Source organism: Neurospora tetraspora, assembly GCF_033439725.1.
Source record: "Neurospora tetraspora strain CBS 560.94 chromosome Unknown B0H65scaffold_7, whole genome shotgun sequence".
Taxonomy (NCBI): domain Eukaryota; kingdom Fungi; phylum Ascomycota; class Sordariomycetes; order Sordariales; family Sordariaceae; genus Neurospora; species Neurospora tetraspora.
Genome location: NW_026944389.1, coordinates 1,655,824 through 1,676,912, shown reverse-complemented (window position 1 = coordinate 1,676,912; position 21,089 = coordinate 1,655,824). Strand labels below are relative to the sequence as shown.

At 31.3% G+C, this 21,089-nt stretch overlaps 2 protein-coding genes across 2 annotated transcripts; both read right to left on the bottom strand.

Moving 5' to 3' along the window:
* Positions 1–15,727: 15,727 nt before the first annotated feature.
* Positions 15,728–17,970, bottom strand: B0H65DRAFT_289730 (major facilitator superfamily domain-containing protein). The gene is made up of 3 exons (XM_062822991.1): positions 17,336–17,970; positions 16,649–17,251; positions 15,728–16,584 (listed from the first exon to the last, which is right to left on the bottom strand). Exons 1-3 carry the CDS (start codon positions 17,593–17,595, stop codon positions 15,840–15,842), a joined length of 1,608 nt encoding a protein of 535 aa, XP_062678442.1. The 5' UTR covers positions 17,596–17,970; the 3' UTR covers positions 15,728–15,839.
* A 1,276-nt stretch (positions 17,971–19,246) lies between these two features.
* Positions 19,247–20,710, bottom strand: B0H65DRAFT_289502 (phosphatidylethanolamine-binding protein). Its single transcript, XM_062822990.1, has 2 exons — positions 20,641–20,710; positions 19,247–20,342 (listed from the first exon to the last, which is right to left on the bottom strand). The coding sequence occupies exon 2, from the start codon at positions 20,209–20,211 to the stop codon at positions 19,414–19,416; it is 798 nt and encodes a 265-aa protein (XP_062678441.1). The 5' UTR covers positions 20,212–20,342; positions 20,641–20,710; the 3' UTR covers positions 19,247–19,413.
* Between the last annotated feature and the right edge of the window lie 379 nt (positions 20,711–21,089).

Below are 21,089 nucleotides of genomic sequence, written 5' to 3'. Positions count from 1 at the left end.
ACTATTCGAAAAGAACAAAATCTAATTAAAAGGGGAACTCTTACTTCTTAAGCAACGTCTCAAATAATTTAATTAAATAACGGACTTTTATAATAATAGTATCCAAATTTTAAAAACTATATTAGAAAGCGCTAATAATAATAAAATAGAAATAATTTTATAATCGCCCGCCACATTAAAGAGGAAGCCGAAAGCTACTATTCTTAAAGTAAGAAAACGCCTCAAAAAGGAAAACGAATCGAACAATTTAAAAATCGAAAATAATAATTCAAAAAATAACAACCCTTTGAAGCGTATTTCCAAAATTATATAAAAATTAATCTCTTTAACGCTCGCTTCAACCTTATCTATAAAAGTATTGTACTCTTACGTATACTAACTATCAACCTTAATAATAATCTCAAACCCCGAATAATAGATAAAAATAAGGGAAGGCGCTAATTAATATTCGGAATATTATTAAAGTATTTATCCTTTAACTCTTTAAATTAAATATTCTTTTAAATAATATTTACTATTATAATTATTTAAAAAATATAGATTTATCTATACTATTTCATAATTCGCCCCCTTCGTCCTAAACGAAGACTTTTTAAACGAAGCGGCCCTCTAAAAATATAATAATTTTAAATACAACTTTTTTTTTTTTTTTTTTAAAAAAACCAAACTATAGCATCGCCTATAATAACTAACCCCTAATTCCCTCCTCTATATACCGTCGCTTTTACTTTATTGGAATCTAAAAGGGTAAAGCGGTTTATCCTATCTTACTTTTTCCTTCGAATATATTAAAGCTTTTTTATCCGAAATTATTAATAATTTCCTAAAAGAATAATAAAGAAATCTTTTAGACTTCTATCTAATATTTTAAAATATAAAATTTACTATTAATTCTAAAGGTTTAATAAAATTATACCCCGCTCTACCGTTTCCCTAATAGAATTTATACAATTAAAAAACATTATTTAAAATACTAATTAATTACTATTTTAAAATACTCCGGTAAAGGACCGCCCTAAACCGAAAACATCTACCGATTTCTACCCTATATATAATATAAATATTAATATAAATTATTTCTTAAAAACTATAAAAAAAAACAAATAAATAATATATTTTTAAATACCCTAATCCTTTAAATACCTAAAACCTATCCTATAGAAAAATACCGGATTATAAATTAAAAGAAATCTAAAAAGCAATTATAAATTAAACGTACTTCTATTTAAAGAAATTAAATAAACCTTTAAAAAATTACGGAATAGGTATAAACGCATTGGAAATATTTATAATGATGGCGGGGTTTATTGTATTAAAGCGAAGATATTTTAATAAAGGAACTAATCAAAAAACTGTTCTACTGAAATTTTTTCCCCAATAATAAATAGATAACCCTTAAAAACAATCTATTTAACTACTATTTCTCCTCCCCCAACGCGGATTAAATCAATTATTAAATTACTCTACTCTTTAAAAAACTATTAAATTACCTCAATATAACTTTCTACTACATCCGAAAATCTAAAGAAATTAACCAACCTTATCCCTTCTTTAAACATATTAAATTTAATATAAAATTTAATTTACTTTACTAACGGCTATACCTCCAACCTTTATAAAATAAACGAAAAATCTATATATAATTTATTAAATTCGGCGAACTCCTTCAAATCAATAGAATTAATATATTATATATTATTAAAAAATATTCGGACATTTTAATTTAACTCTCTTCTAAACGCTACATAATATAAATAATTTTATTTTCGAACGTTTCTTTACTAGTAATAATTTTAATAATATACCTATAAACCGCTAATAATTTAATATTAATTATAAAATAATTAACCTAATAATTATTCTATATTAAAAATATTATTATTGGAATTATTACTATCGGAATTATTATTATTTATTATTAAATACCTAACCTCCTCTCGGACGAATACTTAATTATCTTTTACTAAAGTAACCTCCGCCGTACTCACAACTACTATTTCTAATATATTCTTTATAACATTTAATAATTTACTATAATTCCCTCTAACTGTATTTTAAACTTCTATTACCAAATCCTAAAGGGTTCGAATAACTATTATAATATTCTATTCTAACTTTATAACCTTATCGTCAAACATTTAATTTATCCGAACTATTTCGAACCTAATTCTCTCTTAAATTACTCTTTCTACCCTTATTTCTACATTTTATAATATTCATTTACAAAAACTTTCGAAAAATTATATTTAATTTAATGTATTAGTATAATTAATAGCCATTTATATAACGAATTAAATAAAAATATAATAAATATTGCATTTAATTATGGTAAATCCTAATATCAAATTCGTATAATCTAAATTACTAATTATAAATTAATTATTGTTTAAACTTAATTATAATTAATATACGTCTAATACATTAAGAGTAATAATATAATATTAAAATTGATATATATTTAAAAATAATTACTATTTCAATTCTTATAATTCTAATAAATAATCCTATTTATAATAAAACCTCTTGTGAATAATTATTTTATTATCCGTTCCCCACCGCAATATTAATTCCCTTAAATAACTTCTCTTAAAGTCAACCAAAAACTTATTTATTATATTTAATAAAATTTTATACAATAACCAATTCACTTCGAAATAATAATTGCATAAGAAATTAGGTTTTAATAAACGGGAATTACGTTCCAATATGTTTATTCTTCTTATTATAATATTAAAATATTTTATATTGCCTTTAAAATTAAAATTCTCTTTATAATTGACTTTGAACTATATAATGCGGTAAGGCTAGTTTAAATTTAAATATAGCGTCCAAACGGCCGTTAATTGATTAATAAAATAAATAAATATATATCCAATAACTTAATTATATCGTTATTCCTTAAATAATAATTAAAAATATAATATGTAAAAACCTTATTCGCCGTATAATTAATTAAACGATAATAATAATAAGTTAAAAATACCTAGTCTAAAATATAACTAAAAATAATCCGGTTAATAATAATCTTTCATAAAATCTTTCTATTTAAAAGGTAAAATAATAAAAATAATCGCCTAAATTGTAAAATCGGAACTTTTCAAAATAACGAACGTAAAAGGACTTCTAATAAATGATTAAGCGAATAATTAATTAAAAATAAGTGGATAATTTTTATAAAGCAATTAAATATATTTAAAGCAGAATATAATACCAACGAAATAAGTAGTAGTACAACCGTCTTTTTATATAAATATAAAAAGAAAATTCCGATTATTTAATAATAGGATTATCAATTTCTATTTACGCCTAACGAATTAATATAATTTACAAAACAATAAAATAAAATCCCCTTACTATATCTTTCAAAACCCAAAAATCCAATTTATTTATCTTCTTTACCTTCGCTTCCTATTTCTTTACTTTATATACTACCCTACGCGCTTTTATAAAACGTACCTTCTTCTATAATAATTCTCCTAATTCCTTACTATCGCCGTCGCTATCGCTATCGCAATTACTATCGCTATTGCTATCGCTATTATTAATATTCTTAATAATATTATCGTTGTCGCTATTATTAATATTCTTAATCATATTATCGCTATCGCTATTACTGTCGCTATCGCCGTCGCTACTATTAATAGTTTTAATAATATCTTTAATAATATTCGTTATATACTAAATAAATTAATAAAATCTATTATATTAAAGTAAAATTACTATAGTTTAAGATTATCCGAATGCTATAGTAACTATTCGCTTGAAATAATTAAAGCTTAAATAAATTAATAAAATCCAATATAATATATATAAATTAGGATTACTATACTTTGTAACTACCTACTTCCAAATACTTATTATTAGTCGCGTTAAATTATCTGCCCAAGTTCTTTCTTTTCAAATTAAAATAAAATACTTATAATATTTAGTTAATAATACTTTTTATTTTTACCTAACTTATCTACAATACGAAGCCTACAATTATTTAAATAATAAAACTTAACCGAAAAGATATATAAAGAACCAAATCTAAATATTTAACCTATTTATATATAATCCTTAGAAGAATTTTAATAAACGTTATATATAAGGTTAAAAATACCAAATAATAACCTTTATAACAATTTCGATAATAACGTCTATAAAATTATAAATCCTAATTTATTTATAATATAAAGCCTATAATTAATTAAATAATAAAGCTTAGCTGAAAGGATGAATAAGGAATTAAACTTTAAAATTCAATTTACTTATATACAATCCTTAAAAAAGTTCAAAATAAACGGTCGCTATAAACTATACCTATAATTCCGTTTGGTTCGCGTTTTAAATAATCGTATATTTACAATTAAAGGGGGGAGGGGTAATAAAAGAAGCAATAACCCCTATAATAAAAGGAATTAAATTATACTCTAATAATAATACGACCGATAAAAATACAAAATAACTATTCTATATATTTTAAATAATATTTTAAATAAAAGCCTAAATAGATTAGGAAGAGGCTATAGTAAATAGTAAAATAAATACGAATTTTAAATATCGATAAAATATAAATAAAGGAGCGAATATAATAAATAAGAAAAGACCTAATAAACGAGCGTAATAAACGATAAAAACGTTTAATAAAAATTTGCTTAAATATATAATAAAAATATTTTATATATACGCTTATTAGCTAAAATAGGCTACCCAAAAATACTATACTAATAAACGTTCTAAAATATAATACAACTTAATATATCGTATAGTAAGTATGTAATAAATTATTAATATGATATATAGCTACGTCTAATTATATTTCACCTATTTACTCGCAAACTATTCAATTACGAGGCTAGAAAGCGAATGTACAAAACGAATAATCGGTAAAACCCTATAATGAAAATATTAAAATAGACTTATATAAATTCAAGCGTTAAAGTTCGTATTCATTCACCGAATAAAAAATTAAAATCTAGCGCGAAAATCCCTAAATTATATTAAAGTATACTAAAGTCTCAAATATTAAAAATAATAAAAACCAATTCAATGAATATCCTCAAAAGATATATAAAAACATTAATATAAAGACGGGAAGAAAATATAGTAAATATTATAATAATATATAAATTAAATAAACGCTATCTCCTAAAAATTATAAATCTATTAAAATATGGAAAATAACGCCAATAAAAGCCTAAAAGGGGAATAGTACCCAAAAATATTAATCCTAATACAATAGTAATATAACCGCTAAAACCTATACGGATAAATAAAAATAATAAATACTCTACGCCCTACTATTTAAATATCGCAACCAATAAAAGTAAAAAAATATATAAAAGTCCATAAAATCCGAAACAAATACATACCGATCATTATCTATCTCTCTATATTAATATAACAAATTAAAATAATAAAAGCCAAAGTATCCTAAGTAGTAATATACGAATATTAAAATATAAACTATATTATCTATTATAAAAACTAATAAGGGAAATACCTATTCCTACCCCTATTGGATTTAAACGAAGCCGGAATTAAATAGGACTGTCAAACCTAATTACGCATTTCTCGTATACGTAATTGATAACTTACTCTGGAATTTATATCTTATCGCTATTATAGGTAGTAGGAATTATAAATTTATATACTTTATATATATCATCCTCTCTCCCGATTATTTTTATAATTTTATATTTATTTTCTATAAAGAGGCTATATTATAAGCAATAATATACATACCCTTTCGAATATACGTATTTTAAGGCCCGCCCTAAATACTATTTATTAAAAAACTTTTCAGCGGACTTTTTATTATATACCTTTTTTATTTTAGCGAAGAATATATGTAAAGAACGATCTATATATTCTATTTTAAATTAAATTATATAAATTAATTCATTATTGTTAATAAAGGTTCTATAGTTATTTACATTTTAATTACCGCCAATTAAAATTTTATTATTATTAATAATTATTCTATTCTTATCTAAAACTTTTTAATTACTCTCGTCCTTACGATATTACTTATTAAAAGTAACGTTATTACCGAATATATATAAATGCTTTTTAAATATTATAAAAAGGTTAGCATTAATTATTGTTTCTATTCTTTAACTATTAACGAATAAAAATATCTCTATTATATTAATAATATACGTAAATTATAATATTTTTTCTATAAACTTCTTCTATTTCAAAACGTAATACTACTATTCCGATTAAGAAGAGTTAATTAAAATTTATATTAAAACTGTAAAGTAACGCTTCTTTTACTCGTCCGAAAAAAGGGTTTAGGCTACCTTTAATAATTTACTGTCGTTAACCGATTCGTTAAGGTTGGAATATATATTAACGTATATAGGATTAATAATAGAAAAGAAATAAATTATATTTATTGATCTATAATTGCTATATTTGTTTTCGAATTCCCCTACTTTAATCAAATTCTATTTAATATATATTTTAATAATATAAATATATATAGCCCCAATTTTATCCGTACGAAAGGATATAAATATATTAATATATTAAGAAAATTTAACTACCTATAAAAACCAATTAAAATTATAAATAAAAATAATTTTAATAATTTTATAAATGATAATTAATTTTAATATAAGCGAATTAACGTCGTAAATAATTATAAATAATAATTATAGTATATAAACCTATTAATAGAAAAGATTAATATAGTAACTCTAAACCTAATAAGAGAAATAGGAAGGAAAATAAACCTTACGTATAATCATGTCTTTTTACTAATTAAGAATAGTTCTATTAATTTACGAAAGGTACTACTTTTTAATTTTAATTTAATTAATACAATAAAATCGGCCAAAATATGAAAAAAGTATTAAAATATTCTATATAAACCCCAACTCAATACGTATATTATATTAAATATAAATATTAAATTTAACTATATTAATAATAAAATCAAAAATTAAAATACTAACTCTCGTATATTTATTATTCTAATCCTAAATAATATTAGTATACTCTTAAGCACTTTAATTTAATATAATTGCCTTAATAACGTAATTAACCTTTTAAAAAGGAGAACAAAGGGTTCTAATAAATATTAAACGATATCGACGACTAAAACCAATAAGGGAAAATATTAAAGGAAATTTACCTCCCTTATCGATTTTAAACTACTAATAAAATATATTTATATTTATATCTACAAATAATTAATAATAATAAAAATATATTCGCTAACCTATAATTCTTTACAATATTTATTTAAAATTTATATTTATAGAACAAATTAGGACGCTACCTAATAAATTATACCCGTACAATTAATAAGTAATAAAACATTAAGGTCATTAATAAAGTAATTATATATATATCAAACCTCTATTAAAATTCAATTTAATAAATACATTAATTTTATTAACGTTTCAACTAGCTAATAATTTAACTTTTTTATCCTTTTTTAAAATGAAGATTTCTTACTAAATATTCTACTCCCAAAATCGTATTTTCGCCGTAACTTTACAACCAATTTTATTATCTATTTACAATATATCTTATATAAATATATCCTATATAAAGAAATATAGCCTTCACACTAAAATAGACCTAACGCCCTTCAATTTATTGTTTAAATTAAAATCGCCGCCAAAAGCGTTATTTAACTACTAAATAATAAATACTAAATATAAATCGGTTAAAGCCGCTACCCTATCAATTAAATGCTTATTATACTTAAAATAAATTTAATATACCTTTATTAGAAGGATAAACGTCGACGGGTATATAATTTAATTGTTTAATAACGTTAGTAAAGTATATATACCTTTATTAAAAAAGAATACTTACGATTTTTTATAATAAAATTGGTTTATTTATTTATAATAACGCCTTTAAAAAAATACGCTTTTAATAATCAGAATATAGGACTTATTATTTAAACCTCCAATCCTCTTTAATTTTTTAAAGGGTTCCAACAATTATAAAATCCGTATTAAGTTCGAAAACGTATAATTCGCTACCTAAATTGTAAATCTTTAAAATCTTAAACGTATTAAAATTAAAATCGAACTTCTTTTTTTAATAAGAATTAGGTATTATTTTATAATATCTTAACGAATGCCCTTAAATTGTATATTAAATTTAAAAAGGGTATTGTAAAATAAAAAACTATTGAATTGTAAAGGATTTTACGGATTTACTGCTAAAACGTACTATTAAAATTATATAAAAATTGGGCCTTATCCGCAATAACCTATATAAAGCGAAAACCGTCGTATTTAATCATATTTATTTTATAGTATTTCCCTTTATTTAAACCGTTTTAATTAATAATAAATTCATTCCTATATAAAATTAATATATAAAAATAATATAGAAATCGTTTAAAACTAATAGGGAAGGTAATAAATTTACTATTCGGAAGTACTATTGTTTTTATTTTCGTCAAATTAATCGTTAGCCTCCAAATCGCTTTTATTAATATTAATTTTAATTTTAATTTTACCCTTAACTTTAACCCTAAGACCGGCCGCGACTTTACCCGCCGGCTACTACGAAAATATATTTTTACTTTTAAAACTAGTAAAATAGTCCGAAGGGTTATAAATAAATTCGTATAATCTTACCCATTGTTTAAAATAAATAAATAACGCCGCTAAAATAATAATCTTAATAATAGTTGCTTTATTGCTATTATTAATATATTAATATATTAATATATTGAATCTATTTTAATTTAAAGTTTATATACGTTTTAAATTAATAATAAATAGCGCCCGGGCTTTATTCAACTAAATATAAACTTCTAAACTTTCACCAAACGTTTTAATAATTTTAATAAATATTTAAATAATAAATATTATTAGTATTAGAATTACTATAAAATAAGCCTCCATAAACTTATTATTACTTTCTTTATATTCTAATTCTATGATGTAAAGTGAAATTACTATAAAATAAATAATAATCTTGCCCGTACTAACCTCGTTAATTAATATAATATATTTAAATAAGAATTTCTTAAATTACCGGATTATATACGTATTTAAAAAATTTAATTAATAATACGTAATTAAAACTAAACAAGAAATAAAAGGATAGTTCCCCTATTAATTTTAAACGAAGGAACCGTAACTTACTAATTAATTAATAAAATAGAAATAATTTATTCCTTATTTCTCCTAATGCCCAATTCGCTTATCCTTCATCCTTATAATATTCGTACAAAATATTAATATTATAATAAATTATATCCTTTTCTACCGGCAGCGGAGAGCAATCCTTAAAAGGTATAGGGAAGATCCGGCCCTACATTTCTATTATTATATAAATTACAAAATAATCTTTTAAAGTATTTAATAATGAGTATCGTTTATTAATTAGGTTGGCTATTTAATATCGGATTTGTAAACGCGCCTCTACTATATGCGTAGTATTATCTTCCTAAAATATATTAAAATAATTACTAAAAGCGGCCAATTTCTTTTTAATTAAAAGGTTAGCAATATAATTAATAACGAAGCGGCCTAATATAATATTAATATTAAAATCGTTAAAGAAATCTTCAAATTAATAGTTGGCCAATATATAACCCAACTCACAAGGCTAGAAGAAAATTTATAATATTGAATCAAAATTCTTAACCAATACCAAATATTTTAGATCCGCGTAGTTAAAATTATTATTTAATCCGTATAATAAATTAAAAATGATAGTAAATAAAATAGTATCTATCTTAAGGACATCCTATACTTTAAATTTTCTATTAATAATACCAATCATATCGCTAGAATCCTTTGAAATCGCCCTACTCTCTCCTAATTATTAGAAAATATAGAAAAATATATTAAAAAATACTATATTAGCGGAACGGCGTTCAAAATTGCTAGCGTCGGGAAAGTACGCAATTGCGAAGAGAGCTATAGGGTCGATACCGATAATATATTAGTTATTAACGGAATAATAAAAATCATTTAAAATCGAAAAAATCTTAATAACTAAACGCTAAATACTATTACTAAAATTTCTTTATACTAATTAACTGACCTTAAACTCGCAATATCCTATATAGTAAATATGTAAAAAATAATGTCAATATCCTTACCTTTTCTTTCGGGGCTATTAGCGCTATTAATAATAGACTTATAAATTAAACGTTGCGATCCGTAATATTAATAAAAATAAATTATTGTACGGAATTAATTATTTATTATATAACCTAACTATATAAATTTATTTAGTATATTGGTTAACTAGGTATATTTATACTTACCTCCCCTACTGGGCGACATTTATAATATATGTAAATATATAAACTAATTTACTAATACTGTAACTTCCAAATAAATTTTATTCCTTTCAGCTAGTAGTAAACTAGTATTAATAACCTTTAAATCGCTAATATAAATAGCGAAAGTATAATTAGGAGAATTAAATACCTAGAATAATATATGTAAAATATACTTATAATTAGAATAATCAATTACTTTAAGGATAATACCCTTCTACTTTTTCTAATCGGGTATATTAACGCTGAATTAACTATCTTTACTATAAAATTATTTTATCTTAAAATATTTTATAGGATTAAAAATTAAAGAAATTAAAATATAATTAATAAATACCCAAAACGGACCTAAAACCGATAAAGGAACAAATTAAAAGAGGATATACCTCCCCTATCGGTTTTAAATAATAACTAGAATATATTTATATTTATAATCGAGATATTAAAATAAGGCCGCTATATTCGAATACCCTAAAATTCTCGTTATATAACCGTTTAATAAAATTAAAGACTTATAAATCTATTTTACGATCGTTTATTTTAATAACGTAATATTATTGCCCTTCTACTTAACTTATTTCTTATAATAATCGGAATTTATTAATTATATAATGATAATAACCTATTTATAAAAATCTTTATTTTCCGACTACTATTCCATATAGATATCTAGGACTAAATTCCGCACCTCTTTTGTATTATAACCGCCAATATAAATAGGGTATTGGAAAAAGAATAGGATATTATTAGGATATATAGTAAATTGGATAATATATACCTATTTTATATCTTCTTTATTTATCCGAAACCTAAACTACTTTAAGGGTAGAAAGTATAATAATTATAGCGTACCTAAGTTTTATCCGTCGAAGAAAATTTCTTAAATATCCGTATTTAAATAAAGGTTTTTCACTAGTTTAATATTATTAGACTTCTCTCGACCCATTTATTTAAATTAACGGATTATATTGCAAATATTATACAAAATTGTAAAATCGTCTCACTTTTAAATAACAAAGGATCCTTTATTTAATAAGGCCCCGTAGAACTGATTAATTAAGCTTAAAACCAATAGGAATCATTAAAGTAGCGAAATACTAAAAGTTTATTAAAATGATTCTAAAACTAATAGGGGTAAATAAAAGGAAGCGAATAGTTATTAAATTTATATTAAAATTAATAAGGGTCAATAGAAGGGAGCAAACAATTATCAAATCGGTACTAAAATTAATAAGGGAATTAAAAAAGTATAATGTAATATAAAAAGAAATAAAAAAAGAAGAATTCTAAAGGTTATAAGGGGGGGTTTTTATATTTAAATTTATAAATAATCTATAGTATAAAAATTAAAATAGCCTAAAATTTTTAAAACATTTTTATGATTCTTATTTATAAAAATCTTTATTTATTCTATAATATAATAGGGCTTCCTCCTAATAACTTCCCTTATCGGTTTTAAATAATTTACTAAGAAATTTCGTTTAAATAATCCCTAAGTATATAAAGTATATATATTTACTTCTTCCATTTTATTAAAATTATACTAATCTTTACCCTTTTTGTGGGTAGAACTATATTTATATATATATCAACGGAAAGAACCGCGCATACAATTAAACCTATAGCGCTAAACGGGCTACTAATAACAATTTTTAAAATTTATACTTATTCCGCCTTTACTAATCTCCTCTTTTCTATATTTATACTATTACGAACTATCATTTCTATACTTATAATAAATACTTTCAACGAAATAAATATAATATAAACGTACTCTATAACTAAAATATCCCTATACCCTTCTAACTACTTCTATAATTTAAATTCCGGAATAACTTTAATAAAATCTTCTATTATAAATATAAATTCCTATTTCCCAAACCGTTACATAAATATGTTCAAGAAAAATAATAATATAAATACTTCTTTTAGTAAATGGAATAATTTTAATATATTAAAATAAAAGATTCTAGTAATAGTAATTATAAAACGATCTAATTAGTCCAAAGCGAAACTAACCCTTATCAATTTTATTAAGCGCTAAATAATAATTATAAATTTCTTCAATATAAGTAATAGGAAACTTAAAAGGGTATAATACTTATTATAATATTGTAAATAAAATAATACGGTAAAAATAGTACCGAAGCGTTCAATGTCGAAATCTATTATATAATTAAAAGGATCCCTAAATTTAAAGAGTAGTCTAAACTCTTATAATAGCCTTATAATATATTATTTAAAATAAAGTACGTTAATAAATTCGTATATCTCTTTATATTTTTTAATAATCTCTTCCCGAATTAATTTCTCTATTTTATTCTAAATACGAAATTATTAATTACTATTGATAATTCCTAACTCCTATAAAATTAATTAACCAATAATAATATTATGATTATCCAATAACTCTTCTTTACTTTTTATATCTTCATCGCTCTATATATCTTCCTTATTAAATATATCTCCTTTATTCAATATATCTTCATCCCCCGAAATAAGTAATTATACTAGTTTATTAATTAAAACGAAATTTAACGCAGTATATTATAAAATAATAATAATAGAAGGGGGGGGCGGTACATATTAAATTTCAAACCCCGACATAATAAAATAATTTAATAAAACATTTTTAAAATAAATAATAGTCTATATTTGAATAAATTTATATAATTAGCTTAAATAATTAAATTAATAATAAGGGATAAAATAATACCCCGTACTATATATAATAGGATCCGTATAAACGGCGTATTTAAAATACTAAACCAAATCTACAATATTATCAAATTTAACCACGCTATACTATATTACCTACTGGATATTTAAAATATATATACCTATACTAAATAAAATAGTAGCGAACATTATCCGATATATTAAATCCGACCGCTTAAAATCCTTATATATAGCCCTCTAATCTTAAAGACGAATATTGGCATATATTTATAAATTACCCTTATTACTTACAATAATTTACAACTAAAAAATATAAAGTATTATAAGAAATACGCCCGGATGGAGAAAAGAAATAACTTACTATTAATATAAATAATAATTTTTAAAATAAAATAAATATTAAGTGGGGAGATATTAAATATAAGCGCGCCGAAAAGGATTTCGAACCGTTAATAATCCTTAAACGCGCCTTATAAAATTAACTATAATACTATCGCAATATTAAAACAATTAATAGAAATACGAATAATAATAAATTTACTTAACTTACAACCCTCTAAGTAAAAACCGCTATACTTATACATATAATACTATATATTATAAATAAAAATAACTATATACCCAAACTAAAGGATGCTAAATAGGATATTAATCCTAATAATATAAATATCCGTAAATTATTTTCGAAACGTACACTATTAAAATATAATATATAATTTATTAATAATAATAAAAACAATTCACTAATTAAACGAAACATTACGCATTAATTCTATAAACTTTACGTAAATAATTTATTCTAAACCGACAAAAATATATATATAGTTTCTAAATTCTAAATTTACCTAGAAACGTAAATATCACTAAAAGATTACTTAAAATTCATTCAAAACTAATAAAGGAATTAACCTTCAAACCTAATAAGAAAATAAAAGGTTAATTCCCTTATTAGTTTTAAACGTAATATATATAAATTCTATACTTTTATAATTAACTAATTAATTAAAATAAACCGAATACCCGGAGATTTAATAATAATATTATACTATTTCTTGCCAAACCGATCAAATAATATAATCTAAATAATAATCTTATTAATTAGGATAATAAATATAATTTAAAAAATAATACTCTTTCTATAGCTGGTACGGGCAATAAAAATCGTATTGCTTCGTTAATAAATAATATAATAAATAAATTCTACTTAACTAAATTTCGGATAATGTTAATCCTAGCCTAGTAATAACTCCTAATTCAATAAATAAATAACGACTATATCAACGAAATTATATCGGACATTTTTATTATTATTAAATACTATATATCGCAATACTTCGCTAATCCAACCCTAGAAAGCCAAATTAGGAAGCCCGGACGTATTAAATTAATAAAAGTTAATAATATAACGAATAAATACTGTAATATTATTAATATTAAATCTATAGTCGTATATTATATATACCAATTTCCGTATTAATACAACAATAGATTACAAAAATAGAATATACGATCCTTTTAAATACAATTTTGCGCACAATAGAACCTACTCCTATAATATCAACAAACAACAAAATTATAATAAAAATACAAAAAAAAGTATATAAAAATGGATTTACAATGCGTACTATCTATCCTCGGACACTTTATTTTATTGAATTTAAAATTTTTATAATAGTCTAATACTCGAATATTTACGCAGAAATTAAACATTCCTTATACACATTAGCCGATTTTGTTCAAACTATATATAAATGTAATCTTAATATTATACTATTTGGACCTACAGGGTATAAAGAAATTACGCCACGTATAGCGGCGGAGCAGATAGGGGCTGACATCGGAGCACGACTATTATAAGAGACTAGGATTTCGATGTTATACCAACTTCTTTACTTCGGAAAAATCTCTCAAAATTCTAGTATCTTTATTGAACTTCCTCGAAGCTCTCATTCAAATTGCATCTTTCAGATTCTTATTGTCGTAGTGCTACAGCTTTTCCTACTTGATTCCCATACATTTTTGGTGCTGTTCCCATACAAGTTGCACTATCCCATATTAAAGTGGTGTTCCAGAATTTAGTGGCCCACTCTCTGCAAGAGAGTGGGTGTAGTCTGGCCAGCCTTCCCTTTCAAAAGCCAGCCTCACACGCACGGGTAAGAATATTCGCTGGAAATAAATATATTCGCTATAGGTAGGTACGCTATGGTGAACTCACCATGGGAGAGTGCCCAGGACTTGCCCAGACAGCCCTCCCATAGAGAAGGCGTTGTGGAAAAACCCCGAAAGTTGTTAGAATGCACGGTTGAATCAAATGTGGGTAAATCTCTGTATTGATCTATGTGTATGTAGAAGAGTGCTGTGGAACTAGAGTTGGGGGCTCCTAGAGTATTAGGGAGGTCTGTAGCCAGATTCTGGGTGGCTGGGAGGCTAGTCCTTATTTAGAGCCCCCTTCTTACTAGCTGGATTTACCCTCCAAACTGACAAAAGTTGCCCTCGACCTGGAATCAAATGGATGACCTTGCTGTTGAGAACCCAAGGTAGGAGCCACTCAGCCACCAAGCCAAATTGGAACATTGGTACCCACTTGACACTAGCACTAAGCCTATATAGGCATCTCCGAATTATTCTCACAAACTTTCGGATGAACGGTCGTAGGGGATGGCTGCCCGACATTTGTTTCATCTGATCGACCAGTTCACAAGAGCACGAGATCGAGATTGGCGATTACCTTGGCGATTACAAGGGCCACCATAACGCTCATCTTATTATCATTAACCATATGTAAATCTCGACTACTATGTATAACCTCCAATGTCCCAAAATGGCCATTTGGAGGTGGGTATCATCCATGTTCCTATCTTTCCGTCCCGTTGTTTCCTTTCTCCGGGCCCCCTTTAATTTCACCTCACTTTACTTGCAGCTCCGAATAAACCGGCGGCTGCACTCCATCCCGTTCCTTTCCATCCGTAATAGAACCAGGGGCAGCAGCCACAGAGCCCACAGAGCCCTCCTCAATGCTCGCCTCCTTGGCAGCGGCCACGACCACGACCACTGCTTCTCCCTCAGACGTAGTAGTAGAAGTGCTACCACCACCGTCCTCATCCTCCAACTTCCGCAAATTCACCGGCCTCTCCGGCACCATAAACACCACCGCCGACGTCGCCGGAATCGTAAACCCAAACATGGCAAACGCAATGATCAGATTCACCATGGGCGCGACCTGCGCCGCGCCAATACCAAACGCCAAGCACGAGCCGACGGACTCAAACGACCTGACAATACCCACCGCTAGTCCCAACGTCTCGAGATCATCGAAAAAGGCGCCGATGAGCCAGTACACAAACATGTAGTGACTTTCGTTGAGGAACCTCAAGATGACCATGGACGCGAAACCGCGGCCGAAGCCTGGGTTGGCCCAGTCCAGCGTGATGGGGGTGCCGGCCGCTTTCAGGTCGCCGTAGAGCTTCTCGTTGGCGGTTTGCCAGCCGAAGGTTCCCAGCATGAGAATCACGAAGAAGGCCCAGGTGATTCTGGCGACGGTCGGGCGCGAGAGGGATTGGCGGTCGTAGAACCAGCCCCAGAAGACGTTGGCGGCTGTGGCGACGATGCCGGAGACGAGGGAGCCGAGGGTGCGGGAGCGGACTGAGAAGCTTTGGAAGTGTTAGTTTTGGCCCAGGTAAGATCGAGCGAGTCGAAGAGAGGATAAGTACGTACTACTTGGTCATATAAATGCCCAAATACGTGCTATTCCACTGAAACCCAATCAAGATGGGCATCAGCAGGTACATCTGCCTCCTCTTAAACAGACTCCAGATCTTGTTAAACTCGCCCTTGACCGTCTTATTCAGCCCGGTCGGATCTTTGACGAGTCTCGTCCCATCAGCCTTGATCACCTTCTGCGGCGAAGACACCAGCAACGCAAACGGCAGACCCAGACACTGCAGCGCGATCAGCACCAGGTACGTGGTATACCCTACTTTGCCCCTGCCTTCCTTCTTCACGTTTAGACTCAATTGAATCGAAGCGCCGAGCAGCTGGCCCAGCTCGCGCAGACCGAGCCAGATGCCCGTGAACTTGCCGCGGTCTTTGATGTCGGCGTAGCCGAGCGCGATGGCGCCCTCGGAGGCCCACAGGGCCGAGGCGGCGATGCCGCAGAGGGCGCCGCCGAAGAGGACGAACCATTCGGTTCCGTAGCGGTTGTTAACGTAGAGCGAGGCGGAGTAGGGCGCGTAGCCGAGGGTGCCGATGATGAGAACCCATTTGATGCCGATCTTGTTGGAGAGGATGGAGAAGAGGGAGCAGCCGAAGACCATGATGCTGTGGGAATTTGTTAGCATTTTTTTTCGGGGGGGCATGTGGGTAAGGAGTGGGGGGAGAGAAGGGGGTAGAGAGGAGACATACCCAAAAGTCAAAGAGTTCGACCCGTTAACCAGGTACGGCTCCTGCGCGCCGCCGGCGCCCGTGCTGTTGAGGGCATTCCAGATGCCGGGCTGGGTGAACGAGATGAGACCGACCATGATGACGTTGAACAGAGGGCTGCGGTACCACCGAGTAAACTTGGATACTGGCTTGCTGTGGTTGATTTGCTCGTCGGCGTCTGACCCCGTCGAGACGGGGCCGAGCTCGACTACGTTCTTTTCCTTGTTGTCTGTCGAGGACATTTTGTCTGCCTTCGAGTGGTTGTCCTATGGGCAACAAAGCTTATGGGACAAGATCCAAAGGGTAGATCCGGTCTTTCATCACACCCAAACCACCGGGACCTGGCCCGCTTTATGTATCCTCCCACACCTCCCACATCCCCATCTCTATACTCCATGGCGATAACGGCGGCCGCCTCGCATACACATTACATACCGCAGTGTGACTCTACTGCGTACATACAACGCAAAGTGGGGGAGGCTAGAACTTTGACGGTAGCCCCCCATCGCCCTCGGTTACGGTTGCTGAGTTTTCTTTTCCCTCGTTCCAACAACAGAGAATTCGTCAAAATGGGTGGAAATGTTGATGATCCCCACGCGACGGTTGTGTGGGGGCCATGACCGTTCTGCGCGAGTCGTTGCCGTTGGTGTCGTGAACTTTTGTGAGGGTATCTGTTTGGATAAGCTACACGAATAAGGTTTAGGTTATTGACGAAAGCGTTAGTGGAGCAAGCCAAGCCTAAAAGATGGGTACTTCTTGCATCTCACCATTGTTTAGCACCATCACGACATCGGCCGCTAAGTGTCTTTAGTGAGAAGATGACTGTAACCTTGACCGTTAACATTGGAATATATGGAACCCATTAGTCCATGACACTTGAATGCCGCTTTTTGCCTTATTAGCCGACTGGGAAGCTCGCATGGAAGGAACGGTAAACCACGGTTTTACAAAACAATTATTGTGGGTTATATGTCTTGGGAGTCATTATCTCCTACCTTTTCGCTCACGATGTCTCGCTTTTACTCGTGGCTTCCGCAGTTTTATTTGGCTTGTGCGCAGGTCGAGGTTATGGGAGGAATAGATGGAGGAGGAGAGGGGAATTTGGGGAGGGCGGAGATGGTGGCGTTTCCGGGGGCGTAAAGGGCTGGGGAGAAGGGGGATGATTTTTAGTTGGCAGACGACGATGTATGAGCCGCCGGGGCCGAAGGTTTGGGAGGGTTGAGTGAGTCTTGGGGAGGGGAGGTGATAGAAGTGGGAGTGGTGAATGTTCGTGCCTTGAAGGTGATCAACGAGGTAGTGAAAGTTGAGAGAGGTTCTGATGTATCTGTGTGCTTGTTCGAATTCTGAGTCGGGACCGTGTGCTTGTGAAGATATAGACTGTGTTTGTTCCCGTACTTTTTCGTACAAGAAGGGTCTGTCGTATATCCTCGTACGGCGGGCACGGGCCACATGGTAAAATCCGTCGTACAGCCTTCTGCATCCCCCTTATACTGCGATGTCTATTGTTGCTTCGTTCGTTTACTTTTGCGACGACGGGGTCCTATTGGGAGTTATAGGGCTTCGAGCGCTGAGCGAATGCGCTGCAGAGAGGTGCATCGGGGTGGGCGTACACGCATACCGCATTTTTGGGCATGTGTACATTTTGGGGATTCCATACGCACATAAAAAATCTATACGATTTTCTAGCCATACATAACCCTAACCCGGCCAAGGCTATGCGAGGCTAATATAAGGGCGTCGCAGATTGCCTTTTTATACGAAAAGCAAACAAACGCGAGAATTTCTATACGATCTTAGTATAAAAAAGTGCGTATGAACCCTTCTGTAACACAAAAGTACGGGAACAAACACAGTCATAGTACTATTACAGTCTTTCGTACAATCTCGGGTGTTGTAACCAAATCTTGCTGCTTTCCAGCCTGAGCCACGATCAGCAATTCCCAGAGTAAAAGGATAAGTTGGTACCCACCTTCAGCAGACTTTCCCATCCACTCCCACCCCCCATCACCCTCCAGCTCCCATTATCCTCATCCAACAACACCACCACCCATCGTACATCATCAACAAACAAAATAATTCCCCGCCACCACCTCCCCCAATCCCAAATTTTTCTCAAAGCCCTCCTGATCAAATCTCACCCTCTTCGTCATTCCCACATCCTCCCCCTCCTCCTCTCCCTCCCCACCACCATCCAACCCCAAAACCTCCCTCACCTTCTGCCCATCCACACCCCCCGGCTGCTCCCAACACAAAAACACATACCGATGTGGACTACTCACCCCCGGCGGTTTCGGCCCCATATAACCCACCACCGGCTTCGTCCTCCTCTCCTGCCTGGAGTGCCTAATCCCCTCACTCCCCCCCGCCACCTCATCAGCAGTCAAATACACATACCCCTCATCAGCATCCAACTCCTCCGTCTCCAGCCTCAAGTCCGCTTCCAAGCAATGCAAAATCGGTGCTAGCACGGGGAAACTGGGAAAAGGAGGATCAAGATCGAGACAGATGACGAGGTAATGAGGGATTTGGCCGGCCGCGTTGCTGGCTTCTGATCCTCTCCTAGAATGACCACCCGCAGAAGAGGAGCCAGAGGAGGAATCGTGGTGACTGGAGACGGGACTGAGGTCGCAGTTGGGAAGCGTGATGTTGGAGAGAGCGGTGGCGGAGATGGAGTAAGAGGGCGGGAGGGCGGCGGCGTCCTTTGAGAGGGGGGTTCCCGGGGTGGAGACGGTGGTGGGAGAGGGAGAGCCGGGGAAGTGGATGCGGAGGGGAGCGCGGGCGGGCCGGGAGGGGTTGGCTTCGGCTAGGGCGGAGAGGGAGGAGAGGAGGGTGGTTATTGAGGAGGCTTGTTTCGGCATTTTTTGGGTGGTGGTGAGGGTTGGCTTTGGTGACTTTGCTGATAGGCGTCGTTGATGTTTTGCCGTCGTGGTGGTGGTGATTGTTGTAGGATAGGATCGGGAGGGGGGTGCTCGACCGATGATGTAATCGTCTAATCGATGGGATGAACGGATCAGATCTGCTGCATGGTGGTGATGTTTCAAGATGCCAAGTCCTTGACAGGTGTTATGGACTGGGTTAGATGTTGTTTGTCGTTTGTTTGGGAGATCACCGGCCGGGGTTGATGCTTGCTTGCTGGTGATCCAATATGGCAAGTGTAAATAGTTTGAGGCGGAGGTGTTTGAGTCAGGGAACCAGGAGTGGGAGAGAGTGCAATATATCATCCCTTGGCACTAACAAGGCTCTTCATATTTGAGGTGCTGATTTTGATACCTGACGGGACAACCTACCGAGAAATTCCGCGTTTCCATCGAGCTCCTCCCTTCCCCTTCAAAGCATCGTCGAAGCCACATGGCAGGAATGATACATGAGGTGACAATGATGATGTTACGGTATGCACATATAGAGGAGAAACCGCGAACGCCGACGGCTGCCCCATACCCCATACCCCGCTCGCTTACTCTCCGCTTCTTCCTTTCGTTCGCGCTACCCATCTTGAGATTGTCTGTCTGATCTGACATTTTCTCAAGTAAGGTGATAGCCTGACATTTGGAAGTCTACCTAGTCCAGCCGTGGGCCCCGGCGTTTCCATCTCACTTTTGTGGGGATGGCCGGTTTTCTCATCGATCCGACGATCAACAGGCTCGGCAAATCAGGGCAAGCTGGGGTAAAGCAGCTGGTTGGATGGATGGTGTCCTCACTTGGAGACGGGAACAGAGGGGAACGGGAAGGAAAAAAA